Source organism: Hyaena hyaena, unplaced genomic scaffold (assembly GCF_003009895.1).
Source record: "Hyaena hyaena isolate Hyena2069 unplaced genomic scaffold, ASM300989v1 scaffold_113, whole genome shotgun sequence".
Lineage (NCBI taxonomy): Eukaryota > Metazoa > Chordata > Mammalia > Carnivora > Hyaenidae > Hyaena > Hyaena hyaena.
The window spans coordinates 3,252,170-3,276,113 of NW_024080745.1; the positions used below are offsets into that span (position 1 = coordinate 3,252,170).

A 23,944-nucleotide genomic window follows, 5' to 3' on the forward strand; every position below is an offset into this window, starting at 1 on the left:
AATTCCTACTCATCCTTCTAGAGCCAGCTCAAGCATCCAATTTTACTCGTTTTTTTTTTGGTCCCACAGCATTTTATATGTACCTCTACTATAGCACTATAACCAGACTATAACCATAAAAAGAGATCCTTACATATACAATGTAACTGAACTTGTGTCAAAGTTGACCCTGCAATAGGGAAAGCTGACCTTTCAGAAAGCAGTGGCTATTGAAAGGGTCAATTGCTACATCCTGGAAGACATTTGCAAGACATAACTCATAAAGATTCTTTATAAAGAATGTATAAAGAATTTCTATAAATCAATTTAAAAAGAAGGCAGAAAACCCAAAAGAAAGGAGACGACAGCGGCACCTGGGTGGCTCAGTTGGTTAAGTGTCCGACTTCAGCTCAGGTCAGGATCTCATGGTTCATGGGTTTGAGTCCCACGTCGGGCTCTGCTGACAGCCAGCTGAGAGCCTAGGGCCTGTTTCAGATTCTGTGTCTCCCTCACTTTCTGACCCTCCCCTGCTCACACTGTCTGTCTGTCTCTCTCTCTCAGAACAAATAAAAAACATTTATAAAAAAAAAAAAAGAAAGGAGACGACAGACTTCAGCAGTTAAATCACAAAGGCAGGCATACATAAATGGCCAATAAACATTAAAAACTGTTCAGCTGAGTCGTCAGAGAAATACAAAATAAAATCACAAGAAAGTTAACACTACATACTGACCAGAAAAATAAAAAAAAATTTTAAAAAGAGACCATATCAAAAATTGGCTAAGGAGAACAAAATTATCAAATACTGATGGGAGTGTAAACTGGTACAACCACTTTGGAAACTCTTTTAACAGTATTGAGGAAAGCTGAAGGGGAGCCTGGGTGGCTCAGTCGGTTGAGCATCCGACTCTTGATTTCAGCTCCAGTTGTGATCTCATGGTTTGTGGGATCAAACTCTGTGTCAGGCTCCACTCTGTCACTGCAGAGCCTGCTTGGGATTCTCTCTCTCCTTATCCGTCTCTGTCCTCCCCGCTTGTGTTCTCGTTCTCTCAAAAATAAACAAACTTTAAAAAAAAAAAAATAGCTGAACATACGCATACAATCAGATCTGACAGTTCCACTCCTAAGTATGCACCCAACAGAAATGCTTACATGTACTAACCAAAATACAGGTAAAGAATGATAACAGAACCATTATTTGGTAATAACCTAAAACTAAAAACAACCCAAATGTTTAACTGTCCATCAAGTTAGATAAACTATAGTATACAATGGAATGCCAGGCAACAAAAAGAACAAATGAACTATAACTACACAACAAACTAGATAAAAACATGAACAGAACACTGGGCAAAAGTGGCCAACCAAAAAAAGAATACATACTGTATATTTTCCATGGGTACTGTAAAATATATATAAACTTGCATACATTTTTATACATTTGGATAGAATGTAATTTAATAATTTATAGTCATAATTAAAAGTTCAAAAGTTTAAATATGAATAATCAGAAATAAAAGCATTTTAAAAATAAGAATGTTTACATAAATGAGGATTTTAAAAAGGCTTTTGAGATATTAAAATATAACTATGAGCATAATATAGGAAACATGGGTAAACCTAATCTTTGGCATTAGAAGGAAGGAATGTGGCTACAGCTGAGGAAGCAGAAGGAGAAAGTGAACAGAGAAGGGGCAGGATGGGGTTTCTGGGATTTCTGGAATTTTCTTTTATTGATCTAGGTACTGGTTACACAGGTATGTTAACTTGGCAAAAATACATTGAGCTATGTAATTATGGTTTATGTACTTTTCTGTATCTCTAGTATATATCAATATATATTTATATATCTAATACATATTCTGTATATCTAGCATATACAAAAAATTTTCTAAAAACAAAACAGAATATAGCTTAAACTGTATTCCATATGCATCTTTAGACCCTTAAAGAATTGGAAAACAATAATATTCAAAAGAAAATTTAATAAAATTTAGTTATTCAAATATCAAATATAAAAATTAATGTAAAATGTTTACACCTAGAAAATTAAAGAAGGAAGATTGGATGATGTAGGTATAGGAGACTAAAAACTTACTAAAGAAGCTCTACGAGACCTTCGGCTCATTGGTTGATCAAATGGTGGACTGTTTATCTGCAACTTTTCAAGATACCCATCAGGTATTCTGATATCTGCAGGCAGTGATAACCGTTTATTTAAATCCTTTAAAAAGAAAAAAAAAAGGAAAAAAGGTGTTTGTAGATAATTACAAATGGAAGAGACAGGGCTTTTCACTTTTGAATTCATAGGCTCTACTGTACTATTTATTAACAAATAAATGTCAAGTTTTATTACAGTTTCAAAGTTACCCATGTTGATTATATATAACATCTGAATGCAAACATATTTACTGTAAGCAAAAGTATACAACAGAGTTCTACAGAAATGGTACCCTACAATCCATTATTTCTGAGACAGTAGAAGGTATGATAAGCCATAAAAGAAATGATACCCATATTTATGCTATAAAGCAAAAAAAAAAAAAAAAAAAGGAAAAGAAAAAAAGAAAAAAGCTGGTGCTTATTTTATGTATACATTTTGAAATCTGAAATATTTATAAAGTATTAAGTATCCAGATGAACCTCAAAAATATAATTAAAATCATATTTTCTAAAAAGAAAACTGCTAAAGTATCATTCTGAATTTCCAGTATTTTTGAAAATTCGCATTTCCCTTACAAAGACCCTACGTGTATTTTGCAGAATATTAAATATAATTAATGTGTACTTGCCTTGGGATACTATATAATTTAGAAAGGAAATATTCATAAGACCATACTAAACTTTCTTACAGTGTCATTTGCCTTCATGAAAATTTTTAAATAGGCATTTACTGTGTTTGATGTATATGTTTTTATACACACAAACACACATATGTAGGCACATTTTTATCTTTAAATGGTTACCTCCATTGAGATCCGTCTATGTATACGATTTCTAAGACAAACACCCGTAGGTGACTGTACTTCATCAGATGATGTCCCAGAAGCTTGGTCACTCTCACCATCTGATCCCATTTTTAGATTTTCGTGAACAATATCTGTATCAGAAAATGAAACATCATTTATCTTGAAAGAGCTGTATATCACATAATTTATTATCACTACAAGTAAGATATTTAAGTCAAGACATTAAAAATCATAGCATAAGAAGTCTTACATTTTGGGTGGTTTAGGTGTATAGCTAACAGATCAAAATATAATTCAGATGTCTCGAAACAGAAGTGAGAAATCCTTTCACACTCTGAGATTATGAAAAGCTATGGAAAAAATTAACATTCAAGTAATTATCAAGAGCTGAATAATAAAATTACAGGCTGAAAATAACATTGGAGGATTACTTAGTCAGTTCTTTGATTTTCCAGATCTGGGAACTGAAACTTGGAAAGGTTAAGTGATTTTCAAAGGTTATACAGCTTAGAGGCAGAGCTAAAATAGAAACCTGGCCTTTTGCCTTTTATTTATTTAGTTTGGTATTTTCCATTAAATAATGTGCCATTGGGTCTATAGACAAATGATCAACTTCTTTGAATATTCGTAATAAAAAAAATTTTCAAGGCCACTAATGCAGTTTTTCCTCTCTAATGTTAAAAATAAAAAAACAATTCAAAAATTATTCACTAAATATCTATTTAACTATAGAAATAAGTCTGACCACCAAAAATCTGCTTGAAGTCAAAAACATATTTAAATTACCAAAGTGGGTTATGGGTTTTGTTTAAATTAAGGATAAAAGTTAATATGAACAGAGAGGAGGAAGATTAATTCTATCTGGGTATATTGAAAACAAATTTGTATACTTATATACCTGTTCTACATTTGCATTTGTCAATCATCCTGTAATTCATACAGCAAGACTTGCCCACCAGAAATACTAGATCTCAAACACATCCCTTACCACTGGTTCTCTTTATATAATTATTCATTTCCCCCAAAAGTATGTTGTTTCATGCTAGAGTGCTTTAACATACTACCTACCTCACTCTTCTATCCATAAGAGATGGCCCCAGTTTACCAATATAATGAACTCATTCTTTAAAACTATGTTCATTACTCAGTGAAATCTTTTCTACTCTCAGACACAGATGACTACTGTGCCCACACCTACTGCTCCCACTGCACTGAAAAGCATTTTTGGTTTCATGAGATTTTAATACCAAGTTATGAGATCACCAAGGGCATAATTTAGCTTGTTCACCTTTGTATTCCCCAACTTAAAAAAGTGCCTGATATTTAGGAAGTACTTAACAAGAGCAAGTGGGTGGCTCAGTCAGTTAAACCTCCAACTCTTGGTTTCGGCTCAGGTCATGATCTCACAGTTTGTGAGATCGAGCCCCATGTTGGGATCTGTGTTACAGCCAGAGCCTGCTTGGGATTCTCTCTCTCCTTCTCTCTCTACCCCTTCTATGTTTATGCGCACACTCACCCACCCCCCAAAATAAATAAAACCATTAAAAAAAAAGTATTCAACAAATAATCTAATAGATTACTAAAAACCAAAGAATGCCTAATAACTGCACCTCTTCTTTCAAATGAAACATTATATGAAATACCAACACGTAAAACAAAATAGTATTTTATAGTAGTAATTTTTATTTTTAATGAGTATTTGCTTGTGAAAATGAGAACTGATTAACAAAAAACTGAAGTTAAGGATCTTATCATATCAGTTTCAGAATTCCTGTATTTTTGGTTTTTTGTCCTGATAACACATTATTGAGAAAATTCTTACACTGGTAAGTAGTCGCAAATATGATGGTTTTTAATTGACTGATATGTAATTTAAGAACACACTTCAGTTACGATTTCTGGAGAAATTTTTTACTAAGATCGAAACAAAAAATTAACTTGAAGATAAAGGTCAATGTATCGGTAACTGATTCCTAATCTGATGGTATCCAACACGTACGAGGCCAAGTATTCTTTTCTGTCACACTTTTAAAATGCTAAAGATAGTTTAATCATGCCTTCTACTTCCAGCAAAATCTGAAAATCTACCTTCTTCAAGAAAATACTGAATAAAATGCAGTAATATTTAAAAATGTATAGCTGAGTTTACAAGAATATATGCATAATACCGAGGAAGCAAAGACAGAGAAGCAAGAGCCAAAAGCTGTTACGAACAAATGGACTCTATCGCTCTCTTGAGGAAGGGTTGTTGATCTTGATAAGAAGGTGCTCGGGTTTAGGTGCCACACTAGTATGAAAAATGAATGAAGCCCTGGCTGTCCAAGGTGCAAGTGACAGCTTCCTAAAGAAAGGCAAGCTTCCTAAGAGAAAGACTCTTAAAGCACTACATCTTCAGTAAAAGGACAGACTTCAATAAATCTATTCTACTGCACAAGGACCACAAAGGAGCATATTAATCTCAGACCACAAATAAATACCTGATTACCATCTGACTCAACCAAGAAATTGCTTATGTCATTAACGAACAAATGTAGTTCCAACATGATTATCATGTTCATTTTCATTTCTGTTAATAAGACAAAAGTGAAACAATAAAGGCATGTCAAAGTATCAGTCATTTGTCACTGGTATGAGTAACTTCTCTCCTGAATCAGTAACTTGAACAGTTTTCAAGTACTAAAAGAATATTTACTTATCAGATAGCTCAATTTTGTGCCACTCACAAATGTTAGAGCTATAGATACAACATACTTTTAAGTTTCATCTGCATTACTAACATTTTCAATATCATTTTCTTAAATTCAGACCAAAGATCAGCAAATGTGACCTGTTTTTATATGGCTCCTAAACTACAAATATTTTCTGCATCTTTAAAGAGTTATTTTAAAAGAAAAAGAATATGCAACAGAGACCATATGTGGCCCACAAAACCCCCAAGAATTACTATCTGGCCCTTTACAGAAAAGTTTGCCAATCCCTGGACTAGACAGCAAAACAATCTATCAAGTCCTGATCTGAAGTGTTTTCCAATTTCTGTGGGATAAATACTCCCTCCATGGCCAACTTCAAGTTACATGACCATCAGTGAGCATATAGTTGGAAAGAAACATACGTGCCATTACATAAAATTTTGATTTTACAGATATAACAGAAATAACCTCAAAAGCAAAGGTAACAGTAAAGAATAGTAAAATAATTAGGAAATAATGAGTTTTAAGTATTCATTGCCTTTGTTTTTAATTAGCTTATTTAATTACAGGTTTATATAATTTAAATTTTAATAATGGCTATATTTAAAAACCAGCTTGCAAAATTCCTAAAAACTTAAGAATCAGCTCTCATGAACCAGTGTGAGCCTACTCCACTAAACCGTTCTGTAGGGTTACACCTAGAAGGATAAAACCTTTATAAATTTCTTCCCCACTATAGATAAGCTCATACCCCCAAAGTTAACACATGAGGAAATAATTTACCATGACAAAGAAAGGAGATAAAGGAAGCAGCAAAATATAAAACCTCTCCCACACTTCAGTAAACATAATTATGTCATGAGACTATAAAATGATTTTAAAAATCAAAACATTATAGTAAGATGCCATAAAAAAAAGACCAGAGAGATAAAGAAACTTGAGGTGTATATTTTTCCTGAATATTTAGAATGACACAGTGACCGAAGGCTAACAATTCAGGTGATAATTATGGATATTAATTACCGCACTGGGCTACTACACGGTGACAATCTGGAGTTAACTATGGTATGACCCTAAACTAAGCACCAATCTGCTGTTCATCTTGAAATCTTGCATCCATCTCCTAAAGGTTTTGTTTTCTTTCTGGTGAACAGGTTTTCCACCGTAGTGTCAGCACTATTACCTCTCTAGAACCTTCCATCTTTCTGCTATCTGGGTTATTTTCAACTTGGTTTTTGTCTTACCAGAAAAAAACAGATAATAAAGGCAGGCTGACTTCCATACAACTATAATCTAGCTATGTACATGACCTCTAGGGAAAAAAAACAAAACCGTTAAAATTACCTAATCGGCTTCCATTTCTGGGCATTGCCATGAAAGATCCCAGGCTTCCTCCAATTACACTATGTGGTCTCCGCAATGGGGGCTTCTTGAAGGATCCTGTGTACTGGTGGAGGAAGGAATGCATACTGTGAGAGGTTGGAGGCCTGCCATTCTTCACAATAGGCTCTGTGGTTCACAGTATCCAAAATCATTCATTACCAGCCCAAGATTCAGGATCACATGAGAAGGATTGAAAAAGCAAAACAGAAAACAAAAGGTTTATGAGATCAGTAACATATAAGAATTCTTTGGCTATTTATACAAGTACCAGAATTAAAATAATTTCTATGAAAAATACTTATAGAAAATACTTTACTATTTAAAATTGGTCTAGTAACTTAAGTATCCACTTCTTATATAACCAAAACTGGTTAGCAATCACAGAACTATTATAGTCCATAGACTTTTTTTTATCCATTTGCTTATTTTAATACACCGCCAGATTGTTTCCAAACGGTTCCTACATTTACTAACTTCATATATGCCTTATGATTAGACATGCTATAGAATATAAAATACATGGTCCTGGCCTGAGAGAATTTATATCCCTATTTGTTAGACATTCAAAAGGCGTGTCAGTTAATGAATAAAACAGAAGTACTTAAGCATAGATCAATACAGAGGTTCTGAAATTTACCTAAAATTTGTGATTTTTAATATAAAGAGCTTTTTTTTAAGAAACCACATTATAAATAAGAAGAAACATTTAGAAAATACAATACTTAAAAAGTTATCTGATTATAAATAGAAGAAATTTTGTTCTGTAATGTTTACAGGAATCTCATGATTCCTTTCCACCTCTAAAGAAGAGCTCTAAAACAAGTTAAGGACAGGATGAAGTCTTCTGTGACACATAAATAGTCTTTTGTATTAGAATTTTGTTTTTCGATGATCGGCGTCACTCATGATCAGGGAAATACAAATCAAAACCAAACTGAGATACCACCTCATGCTGGTCAGAGTGGCTAAAATGAACAGATCAGGAGATCCTAGATGCTGGCGAGGATGTGGAGAAATGGGCACCCTCCTACACTGTTGATGGGAATGCAAACTGGTGTAGCCCCTCTGGAAAACAGTATGGAGGTTCCTCGAAAAATTAACAGAACTCCCCTATGACCCAGCAATAGCACTACTAGGAATTTACCCAAGGGATATAGGAGTGCTGATGCATAGGAGCACATGTACCCCAATGTTCATAGCAGCACTCTCAACAATAGCCAAAACATGGAAAGAGCCTAAGTGTCCATCAACGGAAGAATGGATCAAGAAGATGTGTTTTATCTATACCATGGAATACTACCTGGCAATGAGAAAGAATGAAATCTGGCCATGTGTAGCAAGGTGGATGGAACTTGAAGGTGTTATGTGAGCGAAATAAGCCAGGCAGAGAAAGACAGATACCATATGTTTTCACGTATAGGTGGATTAGGAGAAACTTAACGGAGGACCATGGGGGAGGAAAAGGGGAAAAACAGTTGGGGAGAGGGAGGGAGGCAAACCATGAGAGACTCTTGAATACTGAGAACACACTGAGGGCTGATGGGGGTGGGGGAGAGGTGAAGGGCGGTGATGGGCATGGAGGAGGGCACTTGTTGGGATGAGCACTGGGTGTTATATGGACACCAACTTGACAATAAACTATTTAAGAAAAACAAAAGAATTCTGTTTTTACAGGTAGTAGTCAAGGAATTTTAAAAAGAACTGAGCTTCTCTAGCTTCTCTGAGTATCTTCTCTAAAACAGAGCCAGCTCTTCTTTTGTAGCTGGTAATCAGGAATAAGACTATCTCCCCATATGGGTATTTCTCCTACCTGTAAAGGTTTATCAGACACCAAGAACAAGACCACATGGTCTATACTTCTACTGATAATGGCTGCATATAAGAAGATGGGAGAGGGAGGATGGAGCCAAACGACCCTTGGGGCTCAGACAAAGCCCAAGTTATCTAATTTGGGTAGAACACCAGACTGGAAAAAGGAAAAGTACCTAACTAGGAATAGATACCATCTGTCCAAAGTGTCCCATGCCTGTACATTCCTTGGCAGTAGCTGGCTGATCAAGGATTTGGGGGACCTTAACTTAAACCTAGTAAAATAATCAGTGATTTCATAATGAATGGAGAGTGGGCATCTGATACAAATGCAAAATTAAATAGTCAAACAGTGTAGAATACGAGCTAGAACACATAAGAAACATTTTCTCTTTCAAGGTTGTAATATTTCTTATCTGGAATCATAATAAATTACATAAATAATCTGCCTATAGAAAAGTTACCCTGGGGAATAGAACCCCCTGGGAGGGTCCTTTCTCCCTCTCCCATCTTCTTATATGCAGCCATTATCAGTAGAAGTACAGGCCATGTGGTCTTCTTCTTGGTGTCTGATAAACCTTTACAGGTAGGAGAAATACCCACATGGGGAGATAGTCTTGAGGAATACAGCTTTAAAAAAAAAAAAAAAGGAGATCATAAAAAAGTCAATTCTTCAGGAGACTTTTCTTGTATGCCTACCATTCTAGGTCCTGGACATCAACAGGTAAAGAAAACAAACAAGGTACTACTAAGATTTTAAGATCTTATGGAGGAGAAACCAATGAAAAGGAAAAATATTAGACAATGATAGGCAATATGCAAAAAATTTTAAAAGACAGGATAGAAAATAAAGGAGTAGCTATTTTTCACTAGATACTGAGTAAAGTTCTCTCTGTAGAAGCATTTTTGACAGCGATATAAATGGAAGAAAGAGCCAATCCTGGGAAGATAGGTGATGGTGAGCTAAAAGATATTTCAGACACCAAGTCAACACGTGTCAGGAGTCTGACTTGCTAGAACAGTGGTCCTCAAACTTTAGCATGTTTCAGAAGCACCTTTAGAGACTTGTTAAAATACAAGATTGCTAAGCCCTAGCCCCAGACTTCCTGACTCAGTAGGTCTGATGTGGAATCCAAAAATTTTCATCTCTAACAACTTCTCAGGTGAGGCTGATATCGCTGGCCCAGAGATCAGACTTTGCAAACACTGTGTTAAAAGAACACAAAGAAGGCAAGGATAGCTGTAGTACATAATTGTTATTTAGTGAGGGCAAAGAGATAAGCAGGTCTGCATGTAACTATAAAATTTTCAAATTTTATTCTGACATTGGCATCAGTTATGGTAGCTTTGAAGCAGGTAGTAATATGATCTCACTCATGTTTTAAAGATCTCACTCTGAGAGGTAAGGAGGTGGAATAACTATGAAGTAGCATGAGAGGGATCTCTTTATGGTATTGGAATACCTCTTTATCCTGATTGCAGCGGTGGTTAAATGAATCTACATGTGATAAAATGACACAAAACTATACTCATACTTTATTCCAGTGTTGGGGCACCTGGGTGGCTCAGTCAGTTAGGCCTCCGACTTTGACTCAGGTCATGATCTCACCACTCGTGGGTTCGAGCCCCGCGTCAGGCTCTGTGCTGACAGCTCAGAACCTGGAGCCTGCTCTGTGTCTCCCTCTCTCTCTTTGCCCCTCCCCACTTTCACTCTATCTGTCTCTCAAAAATGAATAAATGTTTAAAAAATAAATAAATAAAATGACACAAAACTATACTCATACTTTATTCCAGTGTTAATTTCCTGGGTTTGATAATGTTAGTTAACGAAGATGTAACCAAAGGAGGTAACTGAGAGAAGGACACAAGGGACCTCCCTGTCCTATGTTTGCAACTTCCTTTGAATCTATAATTAATTAAAAAGAAACTTAAACATCACTCTTGTTGGTATTAAAGAACAGATGAAAGGGAATCAACAGAGGGAAGAGAATATTATAGTGTCCTAAACAACAAATGGTAGTGGCCTGAACTAGGATGGAGAGAAGTAGGCAAATTTAGGATCTATTACAAAGGAAGAACCAAAACGCTAGCAGATATGGCTGCAAAATTATTTCAAACATACTCTTTTATCCAGCTGTTAGTGAGGACAGATATTATAAGCATCTACCTAAAGAAAAACTTTAAAGCTACATCCAGAGCAACTGTTAAAAATAAATAAGGATATGTGAAAGGACAATAGTTGGACACATGTTACCAAGCATATAAATAACTGCCATTTATAATGAGTTTTTAAGTTGTTTATGTAGTAAATACCGAGGAAACTAGAATGGCAGAAGGGGAGAAACAAAAAGGCGAAGGAGGGTAGTATTATCCCCATACATGTGTATGTGTATGTCCTCCTCCTTCCACTGGCTCCAGAGTATGCATGAGAGCCACCTGCCTTTATGTAATGCAAGAGTAACAGCACTGTGTGCATGCATGTGACTGAACAAGAGACAGGAGATCAAAAATTGTTTTAAAAGGCAGTTTACTTAGGGAAACTAGAACTACATTCTTCCTCCTTAAGTTAGCATTACCACTATATTACTGTTGGGGTAAATATCATTTGCTTCACAAACTGGCTACATTATATGTGAGAAGGTAATGTAAACAGTTTAGTCCACCATTTCTTATTCACTAATCCATACTCAAAGGTGGACTGTGTGTGTCACCTATCTTAGGAGCTTTTTATATTCGAAGATAAATTCCATAAGAATATGTCGGAACATATTCTTGCAGACACTAAGTAACCATAAAGGTGTAGAATCTTTGTCAAAGGGTATTGGTGAAATCCACGGGCTGATAACACATAAGCGTGTAAGCAACAGATTATAACTCAGAGACAGCCTATGCTCCTAACAATCTCTGCATTCCCAGAGGAATGCATATCTATTATAAAATCTTCAAGTAACTTGGGTTAAGAGAAAACTCAGTAAGAGATCCTATTTCTTCCTTTTTACTACTTGTTAAAGTCGTTATTGTAATAAAATAAACAACATATACCTCTTGAAAAAAATTTCAACATTTCACCATTCATTATAAATTAAGCATGTTTTAGGACAATACTAAAATATTCCAGAAAATATGCAAATAATCTAAAAATATTAATGAGCTCTCCAAGAAGTATGTCCATTTTTTTTGATTCATGCTCTTTTACTTTTTATTTTTTGGTTTATTGATTTTGAGAGAAAAAGAGCACAAGTGGGGGAAGGGCAAAGACAGAGGGAGAGAGAGGATCCCAAGCAGGCTCCACGCTGACAGCGCAGAACCTGACACAGGGCTCAATCTCACAAACTGTGAGATCATGACCCAAGATGAAATCAAGAGTCAGAAATTCACCCAACTGAGCCACACAGGTGCCTCCTGTTTTTAAAAAAGAGGTTTGTCTCACAGTCAAATACCCATTAAGAACATGACCCAGAAGCTATCCATCAAGATGTATAGTGTGCTTGCAAGACTCTTTGACCATAAGAACAAATACATAGGGCTGAATTAAAATACTAAGAACTCAAAGTGGGTCTGAGAGGATTAAAGATTTTGCTCCTGGCAAGAAGAAAAAAATGTAAGACAGTATAAAATTGTCATTGAGCTTTGACCCAAATGCAAGATGTGTCCCCCTGCTACATAAGTAACTTATATCCAAATTATTATTTAAAAATTTTTTTCTACTAAATTCATCTATGTCTCCTCTCCCATATTACAATCAGCCAGATCAACTTGAATAAATAATGACCCTGATAAACTAACGCTTGAGTAGGATAAATTACTTACTCAGAGACATATAACTAATAAGGAAGTTTTAGTGTATCTCAAATTCCAATCTATGTCTTTTAACTTAAAGTTCAGAGCCCATACCCTTATACTTTTCCCTCTCACAACAAGGACACTTGTATGCAGGAGGTAGGGGTATTCATGCATTCACCCACTGCCACAAATCTCTAACAGAAGAATTTTAGGCACAGGAAACAACAGCTTGCCAGAGAATGTATGTATCATGACATACTGGCAGCCATTCCTGTAACTCCCTCCTGGTTATTAATAAGACAATCCTGGGGCTATTTCACTTTTGAATGTGTGTCCTTGTTCTATCAATTTCATCAGGATTTTACATTTTAATTTGCTCAATTTAACAAGCTCTTTTCATTTTATATCAACATCTGTGAACTACTACTTTACACTGTAAAAAGAACTGTCAAACATGTGAAATGTTACATGCCCATCAAGTGCTCTCAATACTATGAATAGATACTGCAGTAAATAAAAGAGTAAAAGTCACTCATGTGATGAAACTTGTTATCTAATCAATATGCATATATAATGTTCTAAAACTATAATGAAGCCTCAAACAGGAGTTTCACAAATTTACTAAACTTTTAAGCTATATTAACTTAAAAATAGTTATTTAACAACTAGGATACTATTATATAAGGTATTCTTATTTAAAAGCCAATGACAAAAGGAACAATAAATGAGAAAAGAGAATCCACAGGGTTAGAGACCAGAAGGAAGTTTAAAGTAATACTACTGGAGTAAGTAACACTACTCCAGCAAGCAAAGGTTATGTCATCTTTTGTTTTCTAAGAACGAGGGAACAAGACAAAGAAATAAACAAAAAGAAGCTAATAGAAACCTATCAGAAAACAAAACTTACAATTTGTAAAGTAATTAAAAGAGGAAAGCATCTCTCCTCTCCTCCCTCCCACTCCCCTCCCCAGCCCGCAAATATTTACCATTATCCTTGCTGCTGTTTTCTTCAATAGTCATTTGTTCCGCCAATTCAGACAATGATTCATCAATAGTTTGGCTTCCTCGAAGGGTGAGGGATAGCCTTCTCTTAAATTTTTTCATCCTATCACTTGAATGTGACTTGAAAATTCCTGAAAAAACAGAAGAAAATGATCACAAAATTAAAGCTATAAAATATTTTAAAGCTCAAGGAAAATGTCATTCAAAGTTTACTGGCAATCTTCAAAATAGGAATATAATAAGGAATTGTCATGTCCACCAAACATCACAAAGTCCAACCCCTTCTTTAAAAGGATTCATTCACTCTGGGGCTCCTGGTTGGCTCAATCGGTTAAGCATCCGACTTCTTGACTTCCACTCAGGTCATGATTTCACCATTTGTGAGTTCAAACCCTACACTGGGCTCTGTGCTGACAGCATGAGGCCTGCTTGGGATTCTCTCTACCCTCCCCCTGCTCTTCCACCCTCTCTCTCAAAATAAACAAACATTAAAAATAATAAAAAGCAGGGCTGACTGGGTGGCTCAGTCAGTTAAGCGTCCGACTTCAGCTTAGGTCATGATCTCACAGTTCGTGGGTTCGAGCCCCGCATCAGGCTCTGTGCTGACTGCCAGCTCAGAGCCTGGAGCCTGCTTCAGATTCTGTGTCTCCCTCTCTCTCTGACACTCCCATGCTCTCGCTCTCGCTCTCTCTCAGAAATAAAACATTTAAAAAAATATTTCTAAAGAAGAAGAATAATAATAAATAAAATAAAAAGATCCACTCATTCTGATTAATGCTATATTTATGTAGCATCATCAGAAAGGCAGGCATACCCCATACTCGACACTTTTATAACTCTTAATTCATTTAGTCTTCCTAACTCTAAAGAGTAGACTACACTACTTATTCTCACTTATTTCAGGTTCAAAGCAGTTCTCTGACCGATGCCAAACAAACAATAAATGGTAGAACTGAGATTTAAAATTAGGATTACCTTTCCCTTCACATTTTAACATCTCTGAAATTAGGATGTATCTTACAATTAATGGATGTCAAAATATACCTCCAGCTTTGTCCTTCTTTCTCAAGACTGCTTTGGCTATTCAGGGTCTTTTGTGGTTCCATACAAATTTTAGTATTATTTGATCCAGTTCTGTGAAAAATGCTGTTGGTATCTGGATAGGGATTACACCTAATCTCTGGATTGCTCTGGGTAATATGGATATTTTAACAGTATTAATCCCTCCAATCTATGAGCATGGAATATTTGTGCATTTGTTTGTACTGTCTTCAGTTTTTCCCCATCAATGTTTTATAGTTTTCCAAGTACAAGTTTTTCACCTCTTTAAGCTTTTCTCTAGGTATATTATTCTTTTTGGTGTATAATGTATTACTTATAAGAGCCAAGAATTGGAATAAGCCTAAGTGTCCATCAATAGATGAAGGGATAAAGAGGATGTGATACATATACACACACATATATGTATATATATACACATACACATAATGTGTTTTAATGTTTATTTTAATGGAATATTATACAACCACAAAAAAGACAAAGTCTTTCTACTTGCAACAACAATGGATAAACCTAGAGGGTATTATGCTAAGTGAAACAAGTCAGAAAGGAAAAGACAAACACTGTATAGCTTCACTTATATGTGGAATCTAAAAACAACAAGAAATGAATAAACAAACAAAAAGCAGAATCAGACCTACAAATACAGAGAACTGATGGTTACCAGAGGGGATGGGTGGGGAGGAAGGGAAGTACAAAATGGGTGAAAAGTAGGAGATACAGATTTCTCATCATGGAATGAATGAGTCACAAGAATAAAAGGTACAGCACAGGATACAGTCAATGATATTGTAATAGTATTGTATGGTAACAGAAGGTAGCTACACTTGTGATGAGGATAGCATAGCATATAGAGGTATTGAATCACTATTCTGTACATGTGAAACTAACTTAACACTGTGTCAACTATGCTCAAATAAAATTTTTAATAATGGTAGATTCTTTACTTCTCAGTCAGTCCTTATATAGATCTGCCTTGATAGTAATCCATGTCATTTGTTAAAAAACATATCAAATATTTAAGGTAAATTGAGCTATGGCCAATCTCACCTATGCTTTTGTTGTTTGTAAGAATTTACACTAGAGACACCCTCCTTTGTAAGAATCCAAATCACTTTGTGCAGTAAAAGGGTGCAGCCCCCAAGCTTGGGGGCTCAAACTCTGTACATTTTAAAGAAAGGACTTGCCTGTGACAGACTCCAGGGAAATAACTTCTGAGCCCCTGGAATATTCTGCCTGGGTAAGTTTCTTTGTATACCTGAGATCTTCAGCCAGATAATTTATGCCAATGATGTAAATTATGGTAAATGTCTCTTTTTGTATGTCTGAGGTTGGGGCCACAGTTGGACCTCAGAGGAAAGGAGGGATAAGGCAAGCTGGAGAGTAGCTAAAATAGTAGCTAAAATAGACATATGGGCACTTCACTGTCTATGTAAATGATCCCCAATGAAAATCTTGGATACCAAGACTCAGGTAAGCTTTCCTGGTTGACAATACTTTGCATATGTTGTAATACAAATTGGCTGGAAGAAGGAAGCACCATCCATGCAATTCCAGTAGGAAAGGACAACTAAAATCTCACACCTGGTTTCTCTTGGACACCATCCTACACAAACTTTTCCCTTTGCTGATTTTAATCTGTATCATTGCATTGTAACAAATCATAGTCCTGAGTTTTAGTCTCTGCTTTTCTCTGATTTGTTTCCTTCTAGCAAATCACCAAGCCTGAGGATGGTCTTAGGACCTCCCACACACACTCCAAGAAACCTGTATGCCCAAACAAAAACTCCTGACGGCTGGTAGCTCCCAACTACCAAGTTTTCAACTCCAATATTCTCAAACACAGTGGCGTAGTCACCTGTGTTTATCAAACCATATCAATATCACCACTTTCGAATCTTGCGTATTTGGAAGTCGACTGACCATGGTACCTACTTCCCATTTTCAGATGACAAATAAGGATGTAACAACCTTCTGATATTATTACAGAATTAATTCACATAATATAGTAACATCCCATTCTGACCACTTCAGACGGGGTTAGTTCAAATTGCCTTGTACTATAAATGTAAAATATAATCTGGATTTTAAAGAATGCATATTTTCACTATAATTTAAAATAAACCCTAAACAAAAACTCCACAACTGTTAATATTTTTAAATACTTAACTACATAATAAACCATTATAAATGTTCAAATTTCAGCATAAATATTAATCTTCAGAGGGCTCTTTCCTGACCCTCTCTATTCCTTTATTCTATTTTGTTTTATTCACTGCACTTATGACATATATACACACACATATATATATTCCATATGCATATACACATATATATCTCCATTCAAATATTTACATACATTTGTGTATACAATGCAAAATGTTTATGCTTTTGTAGCTCTCAAAAATATTAAGCTTTCTGTCATATCTAGATTAAAAAGGTAAAAAGGCAATAAATGATATTCAGAACAACAGCATATTAACATTCTCTATACACGCAGAGCTGGAAAAGTTCATCAGTTTCCAACTACAAGTGCTTTAAAAAACCTGAATTGTTTTGTGTTATCTTACTTTATCATCTGGAGATAAACCTGATCTGGGGCTGTCCACTGTTAAATAAAGAAAACTTTTCATGTTTTGCTTTGTTTTGTTTAAGTTCTGGAAATGTAACCATTCTGTTTACTTACTAGATAACAGAAAAACATCCTGGAATGCCATCTGAGTTTCATCCTAAGAATGGAAGACATATATATATATGTATATATATATTTTTAAGTATATACATATTTTTCTAGACAACAGCTGTAAAGCTGTGAACACTCGCAAAATAGATCCTCTACTATGAGTATTTACCTGCAAAAATGCTGTCATATTGTGGCCTTTTGGCACTTCTGGTAAAATTCTTTGGACACAAATTTACCTTATGATTAAAACTTCTCTAATATTAAAGGATTCATTAGTGTGGCAAATTTCGGCTTAGGTGTTTGAGAGATTCAAAATAATTTCTTGTTAGTAATTTCAGAAAGGTTGAGGGAAAAGCTGCAGATTGTTTTTAAGATGCCTAAATGGCTTTTTTATTATTATTTTTTTAGGTAAAAAAGCAAAATTTACATTCAGAACAAATTTAGCATTTTAAAGTTTGGATTAAAATCCAATCTTAAAAAGGCAGACCAATATTCTAAAATATCAAGTATAGTAATATGACTTCATAATAAAGATAGCTTCATGTTTTTCTTTATAACATTTTCCGTAGTGACTATGACTTTAATTTAAACTTGTTATAAATAAGGTAAACTCAATAAGTGGTTTATAAGCAAATTTTCTACTGTTTATCCCTCAATTATTAAATCATAATAAACATCCAATGCTTTCTAGGACATGTAAGTTAACCATAGAATAACTAATATTTAAAATAATTAACTTTTTTCACCAGAAACAAATTTCTTATTTACATAAAATACAAAGTTACCATGCAAAATACTGACAGAGCACTGAAATAAAAGTTCAATTATACTTTATAGATATTTTTCCCCAAAACACTTAAATACCTTAACCCTTTATGTGTTAAAATTTGAAGACAATTCTTTTCCTTTGATAGTATAGTCAAGCACACAAACCAGAAAAAAAGAAACCTACTAAGAATTTTCCATTATCCATAAACACCACATTAGAAAGACAATACGTATAAGAATACTGTGACCCTTGAGATGAAAAACTTCATGGTAGGAAGCTGCTGGGGTTGGTCCCTCCACTCAAAACAACCAGTAAACTGACAAAAAAAAAAAAAAATCAGAATCAACTATTTCACAACTCTAGAACCTGACTGGACACTTCAAACAAACTTGAGTGTTTGCTAAAAGGGAGAGGCTGCCAGAAGATCCACACCTGCAAACCAGTCAACACTTCCCATTCTCAGCCCTGTCCAGCATTCCTATAGCAGCTGGCTGGTGCCAGGGCAGACAATGGGGAATCTTGACATCAAAACGTTGGGGGTTACACAGTTTGGTTAGTCTGTGGCAGATCAGAGACTGGTACAGTGCAGACACGTGCCTTCCTTTAAGCCCTTTCAGGCTGCTGGGGATCCCCAGAACAGCATCTGTTGGAAGATTTAAAAGAGACAGCAATACTTTTTTTGTTGTTTGAGCCAGATATTAAAGAAAAATCTTCATCAGGTCAATAGCTAACTGTGAAGATAACAGAAAAGAAACTTCAGTGATCACACATATTTGCAAAAATAGTTTGGGAAAGTCACAAATGGATGGCAATAGCGCAAACAAGGAAAAACAAAGAAACACCTGTGAAGTGGGAGAAATCTAGTTTTCAGAGTTACTACATTATAAATGTCCTAGTCTCCACAAAAAATTACAAAGCGTACAAACAAGAAAACATGGCCCACTCACAATTAAAAAAAAAAAAAGGCATTTAACAGAAACATTCCTGAAGAAGTCCAGAATTTGGAATTTGTAGTCCACGATATTAAATCAACTATCCTAGATATGCTCAAAGGGCTAAAGGAAACCTAATGACAAAGAAAAAGGGGCAGGGAATGAGGAAAACAACATATGAGAAAAAGGAGAATATCAACAAAGAGATAAATGATAAAAAAGAACCAAAAGAAATCTCGGAACTAAAAAGTAGAATAACTGAAATGCAATATTCACTAGTAGGGTTCAACAGATTTAAAAAGGCAGGAAATAAAAGGATTGGCAAACTTTAAGATAAAAGGTCAAAATCATCCAGTCTGAGGAAAAGAAAGAAAAAGAATTTAAAAACAAACAAACAAAACAGAGCCTGAGGTACCTATGTACCCACATAGGCAATCACAGGAATCATAGAAGAGAAATAAAAAAGGGACAAAAATATTGATAACCAAAACAAATAATAGCTGAAAACTTCAAAAAAAATCTGAGGAAAACACGAATATACACATCCAAGAATATACACATCTCAACAAATTCCAAGAAGGATAAGCTCAAAGAGATCCATGCCAAGAATACTCTGTATTCAAAGTGTAAAAACCCAAAGACAGAATCTTAAAAGCAGCAAGGGAAAGAAATAACTTAACCCATAGAAGGGACTCTCAATACTTCAACAGCTATGTCTCATCAGCAACCGTGAAGATCAGACAGCACTGGAATGATGTATTTAAAGTCTGAAAGAAAGAAAAATCTTATCTGGCAACAGTATCCTTCAAGAATGAAGGAGAAATTAAGACATTTCCAGGTAAATAAAAGCTAAGGAGGTACACTAGTAACAAACAGACCTGCCATACAAAAAAATGCTATAGGAAGAGCTTCAGTCTGAAATGAAAGGACATTAGACAGTAACTCAAAGTCATAAGAAGAAATCAAAGGACATTAGTAAAAGTTCATATGTAGTTACAAAAGACAGTATAATTGTACTTTTGATTTGTAACTTCTCTTTTTTCTCCCTTTTCCTATGATTTAAAGGGTAAAGTACACACGTAGAAAAATGATAAATCTATGTTAATGGGAATATAATGTATAAACAGGTAATATGGAACAGCAGTAATACGAAGGGGAAAGGATAGGGATATACAGATCATGTTTATATACTATTGAACTAAGTACTACTCAAACTAGATTGATGGAAGTTTAATATGTTAATTTGAGTTCACAAGTAATGATTAAGAAGTTAACTAAAAAATATTATAGAAAAGGAAAAAAAAGGGAATCAGAAAAATACACTACAAAAAAAATCAACTGTGCAAAAAAAGAGCAATAATGGAGGAACTGAATAACAAGAAACAAGACAGAAAAGAACTCAATCAAAACAGTAAACCCTTCCTTATTAGTAATTACTTTAAATGTAAATGGATTAAACTCTTCAACTGAAAGGCAAAGACTGACAGAATGAATTTTTTAAATACAGTGCATGTGAATACTGTCTATAAGAAATTTATTTTAGATTCAAAGACACAAAGGAATTGAAAGCAAAAGCACAGAGTAAGGTATTCCAGGCAAACAGTAACTAGAAGGGCTAGAATTACTATTATTTTTGTCAAACAAAATAGATTAAAATAGTTAAAATAGGTTACCGGAGATAAAGAAGGGCACTATATATTAGTGAAAGATTAACATATAATAACTATAAACATATACATACCTAAAACAAAGCGTGAAAATATATTAAGTAATAACTAACAGAATTGAAAAAAGAAACAGTTCTACAATAATAATCATTGGAGATTTCATTATCACATTTTCAACACTGGATAGAAGGACCAGATATAAGATCAATAAAGAAATAAAGGACCTGCATGAGATACCTAGTGTATTAGATCTAACTGACATATATAGAATGCTCCACCTAACAACAGAATAGAATACACATTCTTCTTAAGTGCCAACGGAACATATTTCACGATACACACAAAGAAAGTCTTAATAAATTTAAAAGATGCAAATCATGCAAAGTATGTTTTCCAATCACAATAATATGAAACTGGAAATCAGTAACAGAAGGAAAAAAACCTGAAAATTTTACATATCTGTGAAAATTAAACAGCATACTCAAACAACCAATGGGTCAAAGAAGAAATCACAAGAGATATTGAAAATATCTTGAAACAAATGAAAACAAAAACAACATATCAAAACTTATGGGATACAGGAAAAAGCAATGCTAGGAAGAAATTTACAGCTGTAAAACCTACAATGAAAAAAGATTTTAAATCAACAAACTAGCTTTACAAAACTAGAATAGCAAATGAAACCCAAAGCTAGCAAAAAGATATAATAAAGATTATAATGTAAATAAAATAGAGATCAGAAAAAAACAATGGAAAGGCAACAAAATCAAAGTTGGTTCTTTGAGAAAAAGAAAAAAAACGATCAACAAAATCAACTTTTAGCTAGATTGACTACGAATAAAAGAACCTAAATTACTAAAACCAGAAACGAAAGTGATGACAACCTATCAATTACACAGTATAAGAAATTACTATGAACAGCTGAACAACACACTGGGTAACTTTGAAATGGACAAATTCTTGGAAACACCCAAACTACCTAAACTGACTCAAGAAGAAATAGACAATATGAACAGACACATAAGCAGTTTGAATCAGTAATCAAAACATTTGTAATAAACAAAAGTTCAGGACCAGATGGCTTTACTAACAAATTCTACCAAATATTTAAAAAAAACTACAGGATACTAATAAAATACTAAAACTAAAATACTAAAATAGTAATACTGAAACTACTAACACTCTCCAACTCATTTGCAGAGTAAAAATCTAAATACTAAGAAAATACTAAGAAACCAAATTCAGCAACATACTGAGAGGATCACACTAATAATGACCAAGAAATGAGATTTATTCCCAGAAAGCAAAGGAGGTTCAATATGAGAAAATAATTAATGTAATAACATCACATTAACAAAATGAAAGACAAAACCACATGAACATCAATTAATGCAGGAAAAAAACCTCATTTAAGAAAATCCAATACCCTTTAATGATAAAACACTCAATGAAGTAGGAATAGAAAGGAACTTCTCCAGCATGATTAAAGCCATATAAGAAAAGCCCATAACTAACATTATATTCAGTGGTGAAAAACTAGAAACCTTTCTTAAAATCAGGAACAAGACGAAGATGTCCACTTTCATCACTCCTAATGAACATAATACTGGAAGTTCTGGCCTGAGCTATCAGGCAAGAAATAGAAATAAAGAGCATCATACTTGAAAAGGGAGACATAAAACTATTTCTATTTACAGATGATAAAACCTTATATTTAGAAAACCCTAAAGAATCACATACAAAAATCTGAACTATTAAATGAATTCAGCAAAGGTAAAGGATACAAAATAAACAAAAATCAGTTGTAGTTCTGTAAATTTGCAATGATCACATGAGAAGGACATTTACATAGCACAAAAAAACACTCAAATACTTAGGAAAAACTTTAAATGAGGAAGCACAAGACGTGTACACTGAAAACTACAAAATGTTGCTTTAAGAAGACCTAAATAAATGCAAAGACATTCTGTATTCACGTATTAGAAAACTTAGTATTAAGATGACAATATTACCCAAAATGATCTACAGATTTAATGCAATCTCTATCAAACTCCCAATGGTGTTTGTTACAAAAATAGAAAAAACCATCCTAAAATGTATATAGAATTCCAAAGAACCTTGAATAGCCAAAACAATCTTGAAGTAAAAGAGCAAAGTTGAAAGACTCACATTTCTTGATTTCAAAACTTACTACAAAATCACAATAATCAAAATATTATGGTATAGGCATAAGGATATACATAAAGACCAATGGGACAGAACTGAGCCCAGAAATAAACTTCCATATCTGTGATCAACTGATCTTCAGCAAGGTTGCCAAGAACATTCAGTAGGGAAAGAATAGTGCGTTTAACAAATGATGCTGGGAAAACTGGATCTATTCACATGAAAAAGAATGAAGTTGGATTCTTACCTTAAGCCAAAGAATTATCTCAATATGGACCAAAGGCCTAAATTCAGAGATAAAACTATAAATTTCTTATAAGAAAGAATGGGGGTAATATTCATGATGTTGGACTTGGCAATCATTTCTTAAATATGAAACCAAAAGCACAGAGCACAAAAAAGAACAAAAATACATAAATTAGATTTCATTAGAATTAAAAACTTTTGATTACCTAGGGAGAGTATCAAGAGACTTGAAAGACAACGTGCAGAATGTAAGAAAAAGAGCGTAAATCATGTATCTAGTAAGGGCTTAATAGCCAAAATAAAGGACCCCTGTAACTCAAGAACAACAAAACACAAACATGGTTAAAATATGGGCAAAGGACTCTAAAGACAATGCATCAGAGAAGATACACAAATGGTCAATAAGTACATGAAAAGATAGCTGCTCAACATTATTACTCATTTGAGAAACGCAAAAAAAAAAAAAAACACACACCACGAAATATCACTGCACACCTATTAGGATGGCTACTATAAAACAAAAAGCAGAAAAAAATGAATATTGTTAAAAAAAACAAACGTTGTGGACAAATAAAACCACTGGTGCACTGCTGGTGGGAACTTAAAATATGCAGCCACTGTGGAAAACTGTCCAGGGATTCCTCAAAAAGTTAAAGAAAAACCCTATCACCCAGCAATTCCACTCCTAAGGACATACCACAAAGAACTGAAAACAGGGATTCAGACCCCTGTATGCTAGTGTTAACAGCAGCATTAATCATAACAAACAAAAGGTATGAACAACATAAGTGGAATAGATAAACAGAA

At 34.3% G+C, this 23,944-nt stretch overlaps 1 protein-coding gene across 4 annotated transcripts in view; it reads right to left on the reverse strand.

Moving 5' to 3' along the window:
* The window catches only part of CDK17 (cyclin dependent kinase 17), a 112,503-nt gene that overhangs the window by 27,704 nt on the left and 60,855 nt on the right, over positions 1-23,944 (reverse strand). For all 4 annotated transcript variants that reach the window (XM_039236560.1, XM_039236561.1, XM_039236559.1 and 1 more), the window contains exons 2-5: positions 13,600-13,746; positions 6,983-7,147; positions 2,946-3,079; positions 2,078-2,203 (exon numbers count right to left, since the gene is read on the reverse strand). In XM_039236560.1, coding sequence (XP_039092491.1) covers positions 2,078-2,203; positions 2,946-3,079; positions 6,983-7,147; positions 13,600-13,717 — 543 coding nt within the window. In that variant the 5' untranslated portion in view covers positions 13,718-13,746. The remainder of the gene's footprint in view (positions 1-2,077; positions 2,204-2,945; positions 3,080-6,982; positions 7,148-13,599; positions 13,747-23,944) is intronic.